This window comes from Eschrichtius robustus, chromosome 15 (genome assembly GCF_028021215.1).
Source record: "Eschrichtius robustus isolate mEscRob2 chromosome 15, mEscRob2.pri, whole genome shotgun sequence".
In the NCBI taxonomy this organism is placed as follows: domain Eukaryota; kingdom Metazoa; phylum Chordata; class Mammalia; order Artiodactyla; family Eschrichtiidae; genus Eschrichtius; species Eschrichtius robustus.
In genome coordinates this window covers 84,443,668-84,455,695 of record NC_090838.1, presented here as the reverse complement: position 1 = coordinate 84,455,695, position 12,028 = coordinate 84,443,668, and the positions used below count along the sequence as shown (strand labels likewise).

At 39.7% G+C, this 12,028-nt stretch overlaps 1 protein-coding gene and 1 pseudogene across 5 annotated transcripts in view; both read right to left on the bottom strand.

Moving 5' to 3' along the window:
* ANAPC1 (anaphase promoting complex subunit 1) overlaps positions 1-12,028 on the bottom strand; it is a 99,137-nt gene that overhangs the window by 22,958 nt on the left and 64,151 nt on the right. For all 5 annotated transcript variants that reach the window (XM_068564315.1, XM_068564316.1, XM_068564314.1 and 2 more), the window contains exons 35-39: positions 6,313-6,389; positions 5,674-5,764; positions 5,530-5,583; positions 4,464-4,657; positions 3,021-3,107 (exon numbers count right to left, since the gene is read on the bottom strand). In XM_068564315.1, the coding sequence (XP_068420416.1) occupies positions 3,021-3,107; positions 4,464-4,657; positions 5,530-5,583; positions 5,674-5,764; positions 6,313-6,389 (503 nt within the window). The remainder of the gene's footprint in view (positions 1-3,020; positions 3,108-4,463; positions 4,658-5,529; positions 5,584-5,673; positions 5,765-6,312; positions 6,390-12,028) is intronic.
* LOC137778117 (proline-rich protein 14 pseudogene) lies at positions 885-2,560 on the bottom strand (annotated as a pseudogene).

Genomic DNA, 12,028 nt, shown 5'->3' with positions numbered 1-12,028 from the left:
ATAAGTTGATCACTTATAATGTTAGTTTTCAAATCCTTTTCTGCTCAACACAGGCATCTCCTTTTACCTTCTATGGGATCTACTTCCTGCTTTCTTTTTTTTTCTTAAGACTTGGTAGGGAAAAGGGGGAAAGAAAGGATGACAGTTTTCCTCAGACAGCAAAGCTCTTCTACATATACATCCCTATACACAAATACATACACACACCCAGAACACAGTACACCAAAAATTAATGGGTGACATTAATGGGTAACATTTTTCTTGCTGTGTGTGTGCTTTTCTGAGTTTTCAAAAAAAGTTTGTTTTAACTTTAAAATTTATATTTTAGAATTTAAACACATATAAAGTTATTACATTTTAAGATCCCATAAAGAAGGATAAAACGAGACTTCAAATTTACTCTTCTTTAATTTTAGTTATATCAATAGCCCCCCCTTCCCACCCAAATCTACCCACTCCTATAAATCTACTAGAAACAAAATCAATCAAGGCCAGAAAAAACTGATACATATCAGTTACATTAAGGTTTTTGTGCTTATCACCAAATTGCTTTGTTTAAAATAGCTGATACTGTGACCAGCAACATGTGAGGGCAGCTCTCCCTTGTACCCTAACCAATAGGTGACTTCAACAACTCAAAAAACCCTTCCCTAAAGTGACAAATGATAGACCACCTGTCCGAGTTTTATTAATTTAACAATAATATTCTCATGCACCACCGATCACTAAAGTAGGACTTCAGATCAGGCTACTTTTATAAAACAGCTACCCGTCTGTCATTATGGTCTCAACATTACGCTGCAGTTTTAAACGATGGCTTAGTTACTGCTGCAATGAGTGCTCCCTCTCTTGATCCTTCTCTGGGCAGACCACTGGGGGTGCCTTCAGTTGAGCTCACAGAGCACCTTGGATGTCACTGGGATATAAGGAGCTATTTTCTTCCCTTCCTCCACAAACAGAGATTGGCTAGGCCTGAAACTCGTAGGGAAACGGAAGTGTTGGTGGTTCTTTCTGCAAGCCTTTCCCATGGTCTTGGTCTTAGGGTCTGAAAGCACCTGGTCTTCTGAGGCCCTTGGCTCCTTCCTCTTGAGCTCAACTTGGGTTCTGCAGGTTCAAAGAAGGAAAAAGTGGACGCAATAGACAAGCAAGATGTGATGAGGGGAGGAGACCTCCCCCTCCTCCAAGAGGGAAGACCTCTTTCCAGAGACAGGGCCAAGGGGGTGGTGGGGCTCAGGCCATCTCTCCGCCACCCACAGTGCACCGCCGAGGCCGTGGCCGGCTTGGGTGCGGTGGGCCAGGGGGCCCTGACCAGGGCAGGAGTGGCATCGGCCCAGAGAGGGCTTAGGGAGAGGTGCTGGGGGATTCTGGTCTTGAGCCCGCCACTGGCAGATAGCGGGCCGGGGACCGATAGATGCAGTGCCCTCAGCAGCCCTGGACTGCTCGGCCTCTGACATGACAATCTTCAACTCCAACTTCATGGGGAGTGATGGGGGAGGGGGTCTTTGCTGGGCGTGAGGAGGATGTCAGCAAAGCCCTCCTGCTTGGAGCGAACGGAACGGAAGGCGGGGCCCAGCCCCAGGGACTGAGGCAGGGGCGTAAAAGGCCGGATGGCGGTGGGGTCGATGAGGGCTCCAGAAGAGGATCTGGGGCTGGTGGTGGGCTCTCCGGAGGGTTTGCAGACAGGGCAGATGGCTGGAATGGGGGTTCCAGGTCCCTGGGCAGAGGCTTTGGCTGGTGAACCCAGCTCTTCTTGCTGGGACGATGAAGCTGGGAGTCTCACTGGCAAAGCCCGCAGCTGGGGGTCTGGAGCTGGCAATGTCCTCTAGCATCACCACCCGAGTGGGCTGGGGGGCCTGGTCTACCTTTTGTGAAGGGCCCTCCTCTGGGCCAGGTGTTGTCCTTGATCGCCGCCTCAGGGTGGAAGAGGGCCGACGGACACGGCTCAAGGGCTCTTGGCATAAGTGCAGTGGGAAGGAAGGCCTGGCCTGTGGGGACCACGTGGCCTGTCTGGGTGGCAAGGCAGGTGGTTGGCTGTGGACAGAATCCTGACGGTTGCTGCGGGGCCGTGGGCTGGAGATCTCCTCCTGGGGCACCAGGGGGACCATGTGGCCAGCCACGACATCTTCCAGGACCATGGCCAGGACCTGCCGAGAGGCTTTTTCCAAGGGTGAAGGGGCCCCGAGGGGCTGCAGATTCGGCTGTTTTGGGCTCCCGGCTCCCCATAATGCTCGAGCCAGGTGCTGGCGGATAAACAAAATGGGGTCTATCCATATAATGGGATATTATTTGGCCATAAAGGAAAGTTTTTTCTTTTCTTTTTTTTTTTTTTGCCATGCTGCGCAGCTTGCAGGATCTTAGTTCCCCAACCAGGGATTGAACCCAAGCCCCAGCAGTGAAAGCATTAAGTCCTAACCACTAGACTGCCAAGGAATTCCCTTTTTTTTTTAAACATATCGAAAACTTTAACATATGCAGAGCTTTTGTATTATCAGACCGCTTCTACATGTTTGAGGTTCTACTGCTCACTTCCACTTCTAAATTGTCTAATTCTTTGCTGCATTTTGCTTTTCTGTCCCTTCTTTGTCAATTGTACAAAACTTCTCAGCATTCATGTAAAAGAGAGAAAAAACAGAATTCATATAGACATTGCCACTAAATCAGACAAATTCCTCTCTTGGAACTAAACAATTCTGCCAAAACATATTCATCTTCTCTTAGCTGCTCTCTTTTGCATGATGAGTTTTTCCCTAAAGATAACCCTGTCTGGCCTACTTCTGGGTTTAGAGCAGTTCTATTGACGGGAGAATGGGAGAAGGCTGACCAGTCATCAGATGCCCAAAGTTCTCTTCTGGCTTAATATTTTGTGAAAGAAACTTTTTAAAAGATTTACCCAGGGAGATACCTAAGTTGAAGAACAGGATAAAGCTAATTTGGAAACAAGTCCATGGAGCCAAAACACAATCAACTTACCCCCTTAGAGAACTTAAGAAAGATCACGTGAGGAAAATCACTAGACTCACCGGTTGTCAGTGCTGTGAGCTGGGAAGTGCGGGTAAAGGGCACAGAGGAGAGCGGCAATGGAAGAGTTTGATGTGCTCAAAGAGTACCTGCAAAACAAATTCGGGAGGGACAGACGCTGTTAATCACACTGTGCAAACTTTCACGGGATTCTCGAGAATCAGGAAATTCGGGTACCGTGGCAAGGCACACTGATGAAGCTAATCCTTGATCAATACAAATGCATCAACACTGTGAACACTTGACTTTACGGTCAGTCCTTAAGCCACTTCCACACCATCTACTATTTAAAGCAGGAGTGACTTTTCACAAATATTAAATTTTAAAACTTGAATTAGTAAGCAAAGTTTTAACCTAAAAGAGAATAGTAGTGAGGACCATGAGTGCAATTCTAGAGATTATAGATACTGAAAAAGTCAAGTGTAAAGTATGCTACCTTCTCCAGTTTTATATATACCTATTTATAGAAATACGAACCTTTCTTCTAAACATACAAGGTTTCTTTACTGGGTATCTCAAACATTGTTTTCCTTTCTGTAAAGCATAAGCATTTCCTTAGAATGCTAGACTAAATAAAACAGGCAAAAGCTACCATTAAAAATTTACAGTGAATGGATAAACAACTATTCCTTGAAACACACAGTTTTCACTGAAACATGAATAAACCAATGCTGCACGCAACATGGATGAGTCTCAAACATAATGTTGAGCAAAAGAAAGTGCAAAAGGGTTCACAGTATATGATTTCATCTGAATTTCCAGAACAGGCAAAACCAGTCAACGGTGTTAGGAAGCTACGTAGCAGTCATCTTTGGGCAGAAGTAAAGTAACAGTCAATTGGGAGGGACAGAGCAGGGTGGGAGATGGGTTGTCTCGGTTACATCTTGATCTACATAAAATCAAACAGATTTTCATACTGTAGGTAGCTCACTGAGTCATGCTCCTACGATTTGCATACTTTTCTGTGTATGTATTTTTATTCAAAACAGATCATTAAAAGCCAAGGAAGTCTTATAAAGGGATGAGGTGGTCAGGAATGATAGATGCTGGAAAGAGAGCAAGAAAGTTGAAAACTAAGGCAATCTCATAGGATTTGGTGACTGAAAGTGTTCATGACCATTATGAGAAAGCAATTTAGTAAAAGAGTAAAATCATTAATGAGTGGGAACAAGAGGTGATGCAATGAAGTTCTGAGTACAGACTCTTCTGAGAAATGCAGTGATGCCAAGTGTGTTAGAGAGAGGATGGTAACTCTACTAAGTGGGGCATAAATTGGTGGTTAAACTATGAAAAAGCCCTTTTTAAGTGTAATAATGCCCTGAGATAAGCTAGCACCTAGTCAGAATTGAAAATTTTCATGCATCTTCAAAATCAAAATAAGTCACTCTTTGAGATCTTGCTCATGAGATCTTTTCACTGAGGAAAAAATATATATATTCATTTACCTTCCTCCTCCCAAAAACAGAAGTCCAAGGGCCATGTGATGGGCTAAGTGGAAACCATAGTTCATTTCACCACCTGTTTTCATGTGCAAGAAGCGACAAAGCTGCAAAACCTTCAGGTTCCCCGAGCCAGCCATCACCATGGCGAGAGACAGCAGCACCACACTCAGGCAAGTCTCCAGGTTGTAAGGACCTGTCTGGAGACGCAGAAGATGACATACTATAACCGCTGTGCTACCTTTTCTTTATTATCAAAACTAAAGCGGCCAGCATTAGACTACAAATGTTCACAACTTTCAAAACTCTGACAAAACAAATATTTTCCCTGATTATGAAATTTAAGTTCCATGTCAAAAATTCAGAAAATAAAGTATCAAAAGGAAATAACAATCACTTGGAATACTAACAGCTGTAAACATTTTGGCTTTTTCTCCAAATCTTTCCCTGTATCTATTTTGCTTTTAATGAAACTGAGATATTACTATACACAGTATTTGTAAGCTTTTTAATGTATTTTATGATGAGCAATCGTCACTCATAAAAAAATCTTACAGAACATGATTTTGATAGCTCCTCTAGATAACAGTGTAGACACACCACAGTCCCTTTTTTGACTACTTTTAGATTTTCTGATGTTTCCAATTTTCTAATATAAATAATGTTGATTAAATGTGTTGTTGTTTTTTTAACCAGGAAATAAAATCTTGCAGTCTTACTATCATCAGAGCAGCAATCCTCAAAAGCAACTGCATTTTTACTAAGTACTAATTTTTTCAACAAGCAGTTACCATGATTCAGTACTGAGCATGGCACAAGGTATGACAATCTATGAAGGTTATGGCTTTTCTTATTTATTTTCTTGTCACAAGAATTACATACCTTCAAGCATAGTCACATTCTCACCTAATATCCCAGAACTAAAATACAAGGATAAGCCAAAGCTTCAAATCTCCCATTCTAAATTCAAAAACTGTGCATATATTTGGCAACACATAAGTAATCGAATTAACAGTGAATTTTCTTCAAGTTTAATTTTATTCCCAAGAAGAATCATCATAAAAAGACTTACTACAGAAGCATTAGGTGCAGACAAATAAGTCATAAAATCTTTTGCAAATTTATGCTGGAAAAACAAAAGAAAAAATTTAAGGTTAAAAGAAGCATACTAAGACTCTGTAAAAAACAGAACAAAGTAAACGAAGATATTTCTTACCAAACAGTTAAATGCTGATAAGTTTTCTGAGCCAGCAAATCGAAAACCCAGAGACAAACAAGCTCCTGCAATTATGTAGACATGTGCCTGCCTGAAAACAGATCACAAGAAATTTAAATACTGTCCTTGTCTTGCTTTAAAATTCATTATTATATAGAATGCAATAGAATGCAATATAGAGAGCAATTCCTGTTCTCTAAATTATCAATAGTTTATATTCTTCTGGGAATGCTCAACTGTGTCTCTACTCAATCAACTGGACAGATTTCCGTCCGGTTTTCTTCAGTGGAAGCACCATGCGGCTCTTGCTGATAAAGTCGGTCTCTTGTCTGCACTGTTTCATATGCAGCAAAAGAGATAATTTTTAACAATCACTGCCAATTTTTTTTAATGGAAAGGATAAAAGAGGAATATGTACAAGTTAAAACTCAGACACCGTTTTTTGAGGGTAAGAACTCTATACTTCAGAGAGCCAAACGAAAAACAAACTTGTGAACATCTGGTAAATAATGGTTAGAAACATGGGGGATTCAGAATTACTCAAATCAAGGACAGTATTGCTCCTACACAGTATATTCCAATTCATTTATCTGACAGATGCTAGAGTAGCTGATTTGTATTACATGTTTTAGGACTTACGACAAAGTTTCCAAATTCAAATCCTCTGAACACGGCAATTCGATTTCACTGAGAGAGATACTATTTTCTCTTATAATCTGTCAAGGGAGAAAGCAAGAACACTTGGACATTAACATTCAAGTTACAAGTATTTAATAATTTGAAGAGTAACATATTGCTTATGGCCATATTTATACAAAATAAGCTTTACCAAACCATCTCATTCAAAGGCCTATATTTTAATCACATTGAATGCAATCCAATTTCAAATCTAAGATGGGCCAAATAACTGAACAGTACTGAACGAATACAAACTGCAGGACTTAAGTATATTCTGAATCAACAACAGAGTAATAATGTTTCATGCAAGTGAACTGAAATGCCAAGATGATGGCCACAGAGCAGAGCTGGGGCAGAAGTGAGGGGAAGCAGCAGGGAAAGTGGAAAAAAGCAGTTGCAGAGAATCCTAACCAGAGACATATATTTCTTACTCGTGAATGTTTCTAGTATTAAGCCTACCTAACTACCAAAGGTGAGGTTAGTCACCAGATTAATTACACAAGCTAAACTAAACTGTCAATATGTTAATCTGTAACTATTGTTTAGAAACACATCCCTTTCCTTTTAGTATAAGTAGTGAACAAGAATTTATTTTTTTTAAAAATAGACAATATCTAACTTTAACAACCAAGAACTGATTTGATTCTCTTCACTTAAATACAAATAAAAAAGATAAAGCTATATATTCTCTAAATTTATGAATGCAAGTACATAGATGTAAAACTCTGAAGATTTATTCCTATAGTTCTTCTTAGAAGACTGTTCAGGGGAGTAGTATTTCAGGATGTTTTCCATAATAAATCAATAAGTATTCAGAAGTCGCTTATGATACAATCTTCCTATGTACTGAATATCACCAGATCAAAAAACTTGAAATACCTTTTCTCCTTGATAATCTCAATGAGGTAAGCAACTATGTTGGCTGTGTAATATAGGCTGATAACTACTTCCATCTTTCTTCCTTCCTCTTGTCTTTATTTTTAATTTTGGATGTATTTACTCAGAAATTGAGCGACATTCTGAAAAACTGATATAACTCCAAAGTGAGTAATTAATATATTCATGGATAACCTGATTATACCATTCATATAAATTAGCAATATCGTACAGGAATGGAATATTTCTATTTTGACAGCAGACATTCATAAGCTCCTTTTTGTATTCAAAAGAGCATGTAGCCTGGAGCTTGAAGGCCTAGGTTCTAATCCCAGCAGGGCCACACACTAGCCCTGGGACCATATCTGTAAAAATGAGCAAAACTAAACTTCCTACCTTCTAGGCGTCTGTGAGAATTAGAGGACTTAACCGACACAAAGCTCTTAAAATTAATGCTTGGCACATATGTTTTGCAAGTGGTAGCTCCATTATTATCATTATTATAGATCTGTACCATTGCTATCACAAGACCACATTTGATCATAACCACTTTAAAACATTGCTAAAAACTTGGGTTATAAATAACTGTGGGGGGACTTCCCTGGTGGCGCAGTGGTTAAGAATCCGCCTGCTAATGCAGTGGACACGGGTTCAAGCCCTGGTCCGGGAAGATCCCACATGCCGCGGAGCAACTAAGCCCGTGAGCCACAACTACTGAGCCTGCGCTCTAGAGCCCACAAGCCACAACTACTGAGCCTGCGTGCCACAACTACTGAAGCCTGTGAGCCTAGACCCGTGCTCCGCCACAAGAGAAGCCACCGCAATGAGAAGCCTGCGCACCGCAATGAGAGGGGTGGGATAGGGAGGGTGGGAGGGAGACGCAAGAGGGAGGAGATATGGGGATATATGTATATGTATAGCTGATTCACTTTGTTATACAGCAGAAACTAACACACAATTGTAAAGCAGTTATACTCCAATAAAGATGTTAAAAAAAAAAAAGAGTAGCCCCCCGCTTGCCGCAACTAGAGAAAGCCCATGCACAGCAATGAAGACCCAATGCAGCCAAAAAAAATTTTTTTAATAAATATATATATAAAAGAAGAAAGCATGCAGTCCAATTATGTCATAAAATAATCCCGTTTTAAATAAGTACACAACTGTGGGGGTGGGGAGCACACTTCAACCCAGTCCTTGTAACCTTTTCCATGGTCTCCTAAAGTTTAAAAAATAGCAAGAAATATAAGGAGTAATGAAAGGGAAACATGTAATCACTTAAAGGCAGGTTGAGGCACACAGGAAATGAACAAGAAAATACCACCAAACTGCCCTGTCTTGTACAGAGTCTAATACAGAAATCTCAAGCTCTGAAGTCCTAACAGCTAGTTTCAGTTTTGCCCCACCTCTTACTAGTTGGATGGTTTTGGACCAGTCTGTCCTCTTTCAACGTAACAGTGATATACTGAACTCTAGCTACTGTGTGCGAGTCGCTAGGAATGAAAGATGGAAAAGACACGGTAGCTGGCCTTGAGAAGTTCATGGTCTAACAGATACACAAACAGATAATCAAAAGTAGTACATCAGGGGCTTCCCTGGTGGCACAGTGGCTAAGAATCCGCCTGCCAACGCAGGGGACACGGGTTCGAGCCCTGGTCCGGGAAGATCCCACATGCCACAGAGCAACTAAGCCCGTGCGCCACAACTACTGAGCCTGTGTTCTAGAGCCCATGAGCCACAACTACGGAAGCCCGCGTGCCTAGAGCCCATGCTCTGCAACAAGAGAAGCCACCGCAATGAGAAGCCCGCGCACCGCAATGAAGAGTAGCCCCCGCTCGCCACAACTAGAGAAAGCCTGTGCGCAGCAACGAAGACCCACCGCAGCCAAAATAAATAAATAAATAAAATAAATAATTTTTAAAAAAAAAGTAGTACATCATTCCCACCCATACAATGGGGGCGATACTTGAACAATTTATAGCACAACACCGCAAAAAAGAAAAACATTAGGCTGTAGAGGAAAGCTTTTTATGAAGGAAAAAGTCCTATGAAGATGCTAGTTATTGTATTTGACACATGCCTTAAATTCAAACAAATAAGTAGTTTACAAAGTGACCTTTTTAATCCCACCTTTGATGCTAAATTGCTCCCTACAAGGGACCCTGCTACAGAATCAATGAGATGAGTGGGCGAGAACTAGGAGAAAGTGGAGAGTGACAGGCAATACCAACCAACAGAACTGTGAACTTATTATATGTCCTATTGTGTATCCCTGATGTAATAAAGACCAAATTTAAAATTATTAAGTCTGAAGTAAAATAAATATCAGAGAGATAACTTTGTATTAAAAGTCCAAAAGACTTCCCTGGTGGTCCAGTGGTTAAGACTCCATGCTCCAAATGCAGGGGGCCCCGGTTCAATCCCTGGTCAGGGAACTAGATCCCACATGCCACAACTAAGAGCCTGCATGCCACAAGTAAGAGACCACATGCCACAACTAAAGATTCCACATGCTGCAACAAAGATCCCACGTTCCACAACTAAGACCCAGCACAGCCAAATAAATAAATATTTTTTTAAAAGAAGTCCAAAGACTACATTTCCACAAAAGTTTAAAAAAAGAACTGACAAGAATTTTCACCTTCCATTTGAGAATACAGTTACTTGTGTACATGTTTAACTTCACTTTGTAAACCAAATTTAATAAATTTAGTAAAATAAAGTTTTCTCGAAGGCAGTCTACGTGTCAGATGCATCTTAAATGCACCATAGAATTTAGTATGGTGACTTGCATTTGCAAAGGTTCAACAAACATATGCTGAATGAAGAAAAAGTATGTTTTCATCCTACAATGTACATTTACTTTCCAAAAGGAACTGCTATCTCTGACATCTAAATGTGCTGGGAGTTAAATGTCTGCCTGACCCATGAACCATGTGTGATCAGGGCAGACTCAGCCTCCAGAGGATAAAAGAACTGAACTAAAATTAGAACCGGCAGACAAGAGACAGGGTTTGACATTTGATTACAAGTAAACTAACTGCCTGCTTTAAAACAAAATGTATTTGTGTGTGTGTGTATGTGTGTGTGTGTGTACACAAATACACACACAGAGATATGTATGTATGTACATATGTATCAACACTCTTTAGAGGAATACAACAGAAACTAGAGTCTTCAAAAAACAACATGCACAATGTCCCAGATACAAATCAAAATTACTTAACATAAGAAGAAATGCAACATATTCTCAGGAGAAAAGACCATGGAAAACAATCCCGAAATGACCACACTGTTGGCATTAGAAGAGAAGGATTTTAAAGCAGCTCTTCTAACTAGAAGGACAGTATGCCCATAATGAGTGAAAACACAGAAAATCTCATCAAAAAAAGTAGAAATTATTAAAAAAAAAGGAAAAACAACTAAAAAGTACAGTAAATGTAATTTTAAAATTCACTTCATGTACTTAATAGGAAAATAAAATGCCTGAAGTAAGAGTGAATGAACAGAAAGATAAATCAATAGAAACTATGCAATCTGTAGAAAAGACAGAAAAAGAATAAAAGACCAGTCATCTCATATATACACTACCAAATGTAAAATAGATAGCTAGTGGGAAGCAGCCGCATAGCACAGGGAGATCAGCTCGGTGCTTTGTGACCACCTAGAGGGGTGGGATAGGGAGGGTGGGAGGGAGGGAGACGCAAGAGGAAAGAGATATGGGAACATATGTATATGTATAACTGATTCACTTTGTTATAAAGCAGAAACTAACACACCATTGTAAAGCAGTTATACTCCAATAAAGATGTTAAAAAAAAAGACCACTCATCTAATTTTTGACAAAGGAGGCACAGGAATACAATAAGGAGAAGGTGTTTTCAACAAACAGTGTTGGCACAACTAAATATCTATATTTTTTAAAATGAAAACCTTAACCCTTATCCTCGTACCATAAACAAAATTACTTTGAGATGAATTATGTAATTATACATAAAAGCTAAAACATCAGGGCTTTTAGAAAAAAATAAATCTTCAGGCTAGGCAAATATTTTTTCCAGAGGACACAAAAAACAACCATAAAATTAAAAGTTGATAAATTAGACATTATCACATTTTAAAAATTTTCTACTCATCAAAAATAGTACTAAGAAAATGAATGGGCAAGTCAGATTAGGAGGGATATTTGCAAAACATTTATCTGACATAGGATAGGTTTCCAGAATATATAAAAAATTCTAACATCTCAGTAATAAAAAGATAAACAATACAAAAAATTTTTTAATGGGCAAAAGATATAAATAGACATTTCATTAAAAAAAGATATATGAAGAAGCAATAAGCAAATGAGAATGTTTTCAACATGCAAACTGAAACTACAATAAGGTATCATTACATATTGACCAGCAGAGCTAAAATTAAAAAGACTAACACCACCAAATACTGGCAAGATGTGCAGCAGCTGCAGGACAGGCAACAGCCAGCATTCTCGTACACTGTTGGTCCAAGAGTTAAATGGTGCAACGTCTTCGGAAAAACGTTTACCAGTCCTTAAAAAACTAAACATACCGCTACTCTATGCCTCAGTAATTCCAATCCTAAGTATTTACTCAAGAGAAACTAAAACATAAATCCACATGTATATTTGCATACAAATATTTACGGTACCAAAACCTGGAACGAGTCCAGGCATCCAACAAAAAAGAGAATGAAAAAAGAAACTGTGGTATATTCATACAATGGGATACTACTTAACAATAAAAAGGTTGAACTACTGATATACTCAATGGTGTCTCAAAATCAT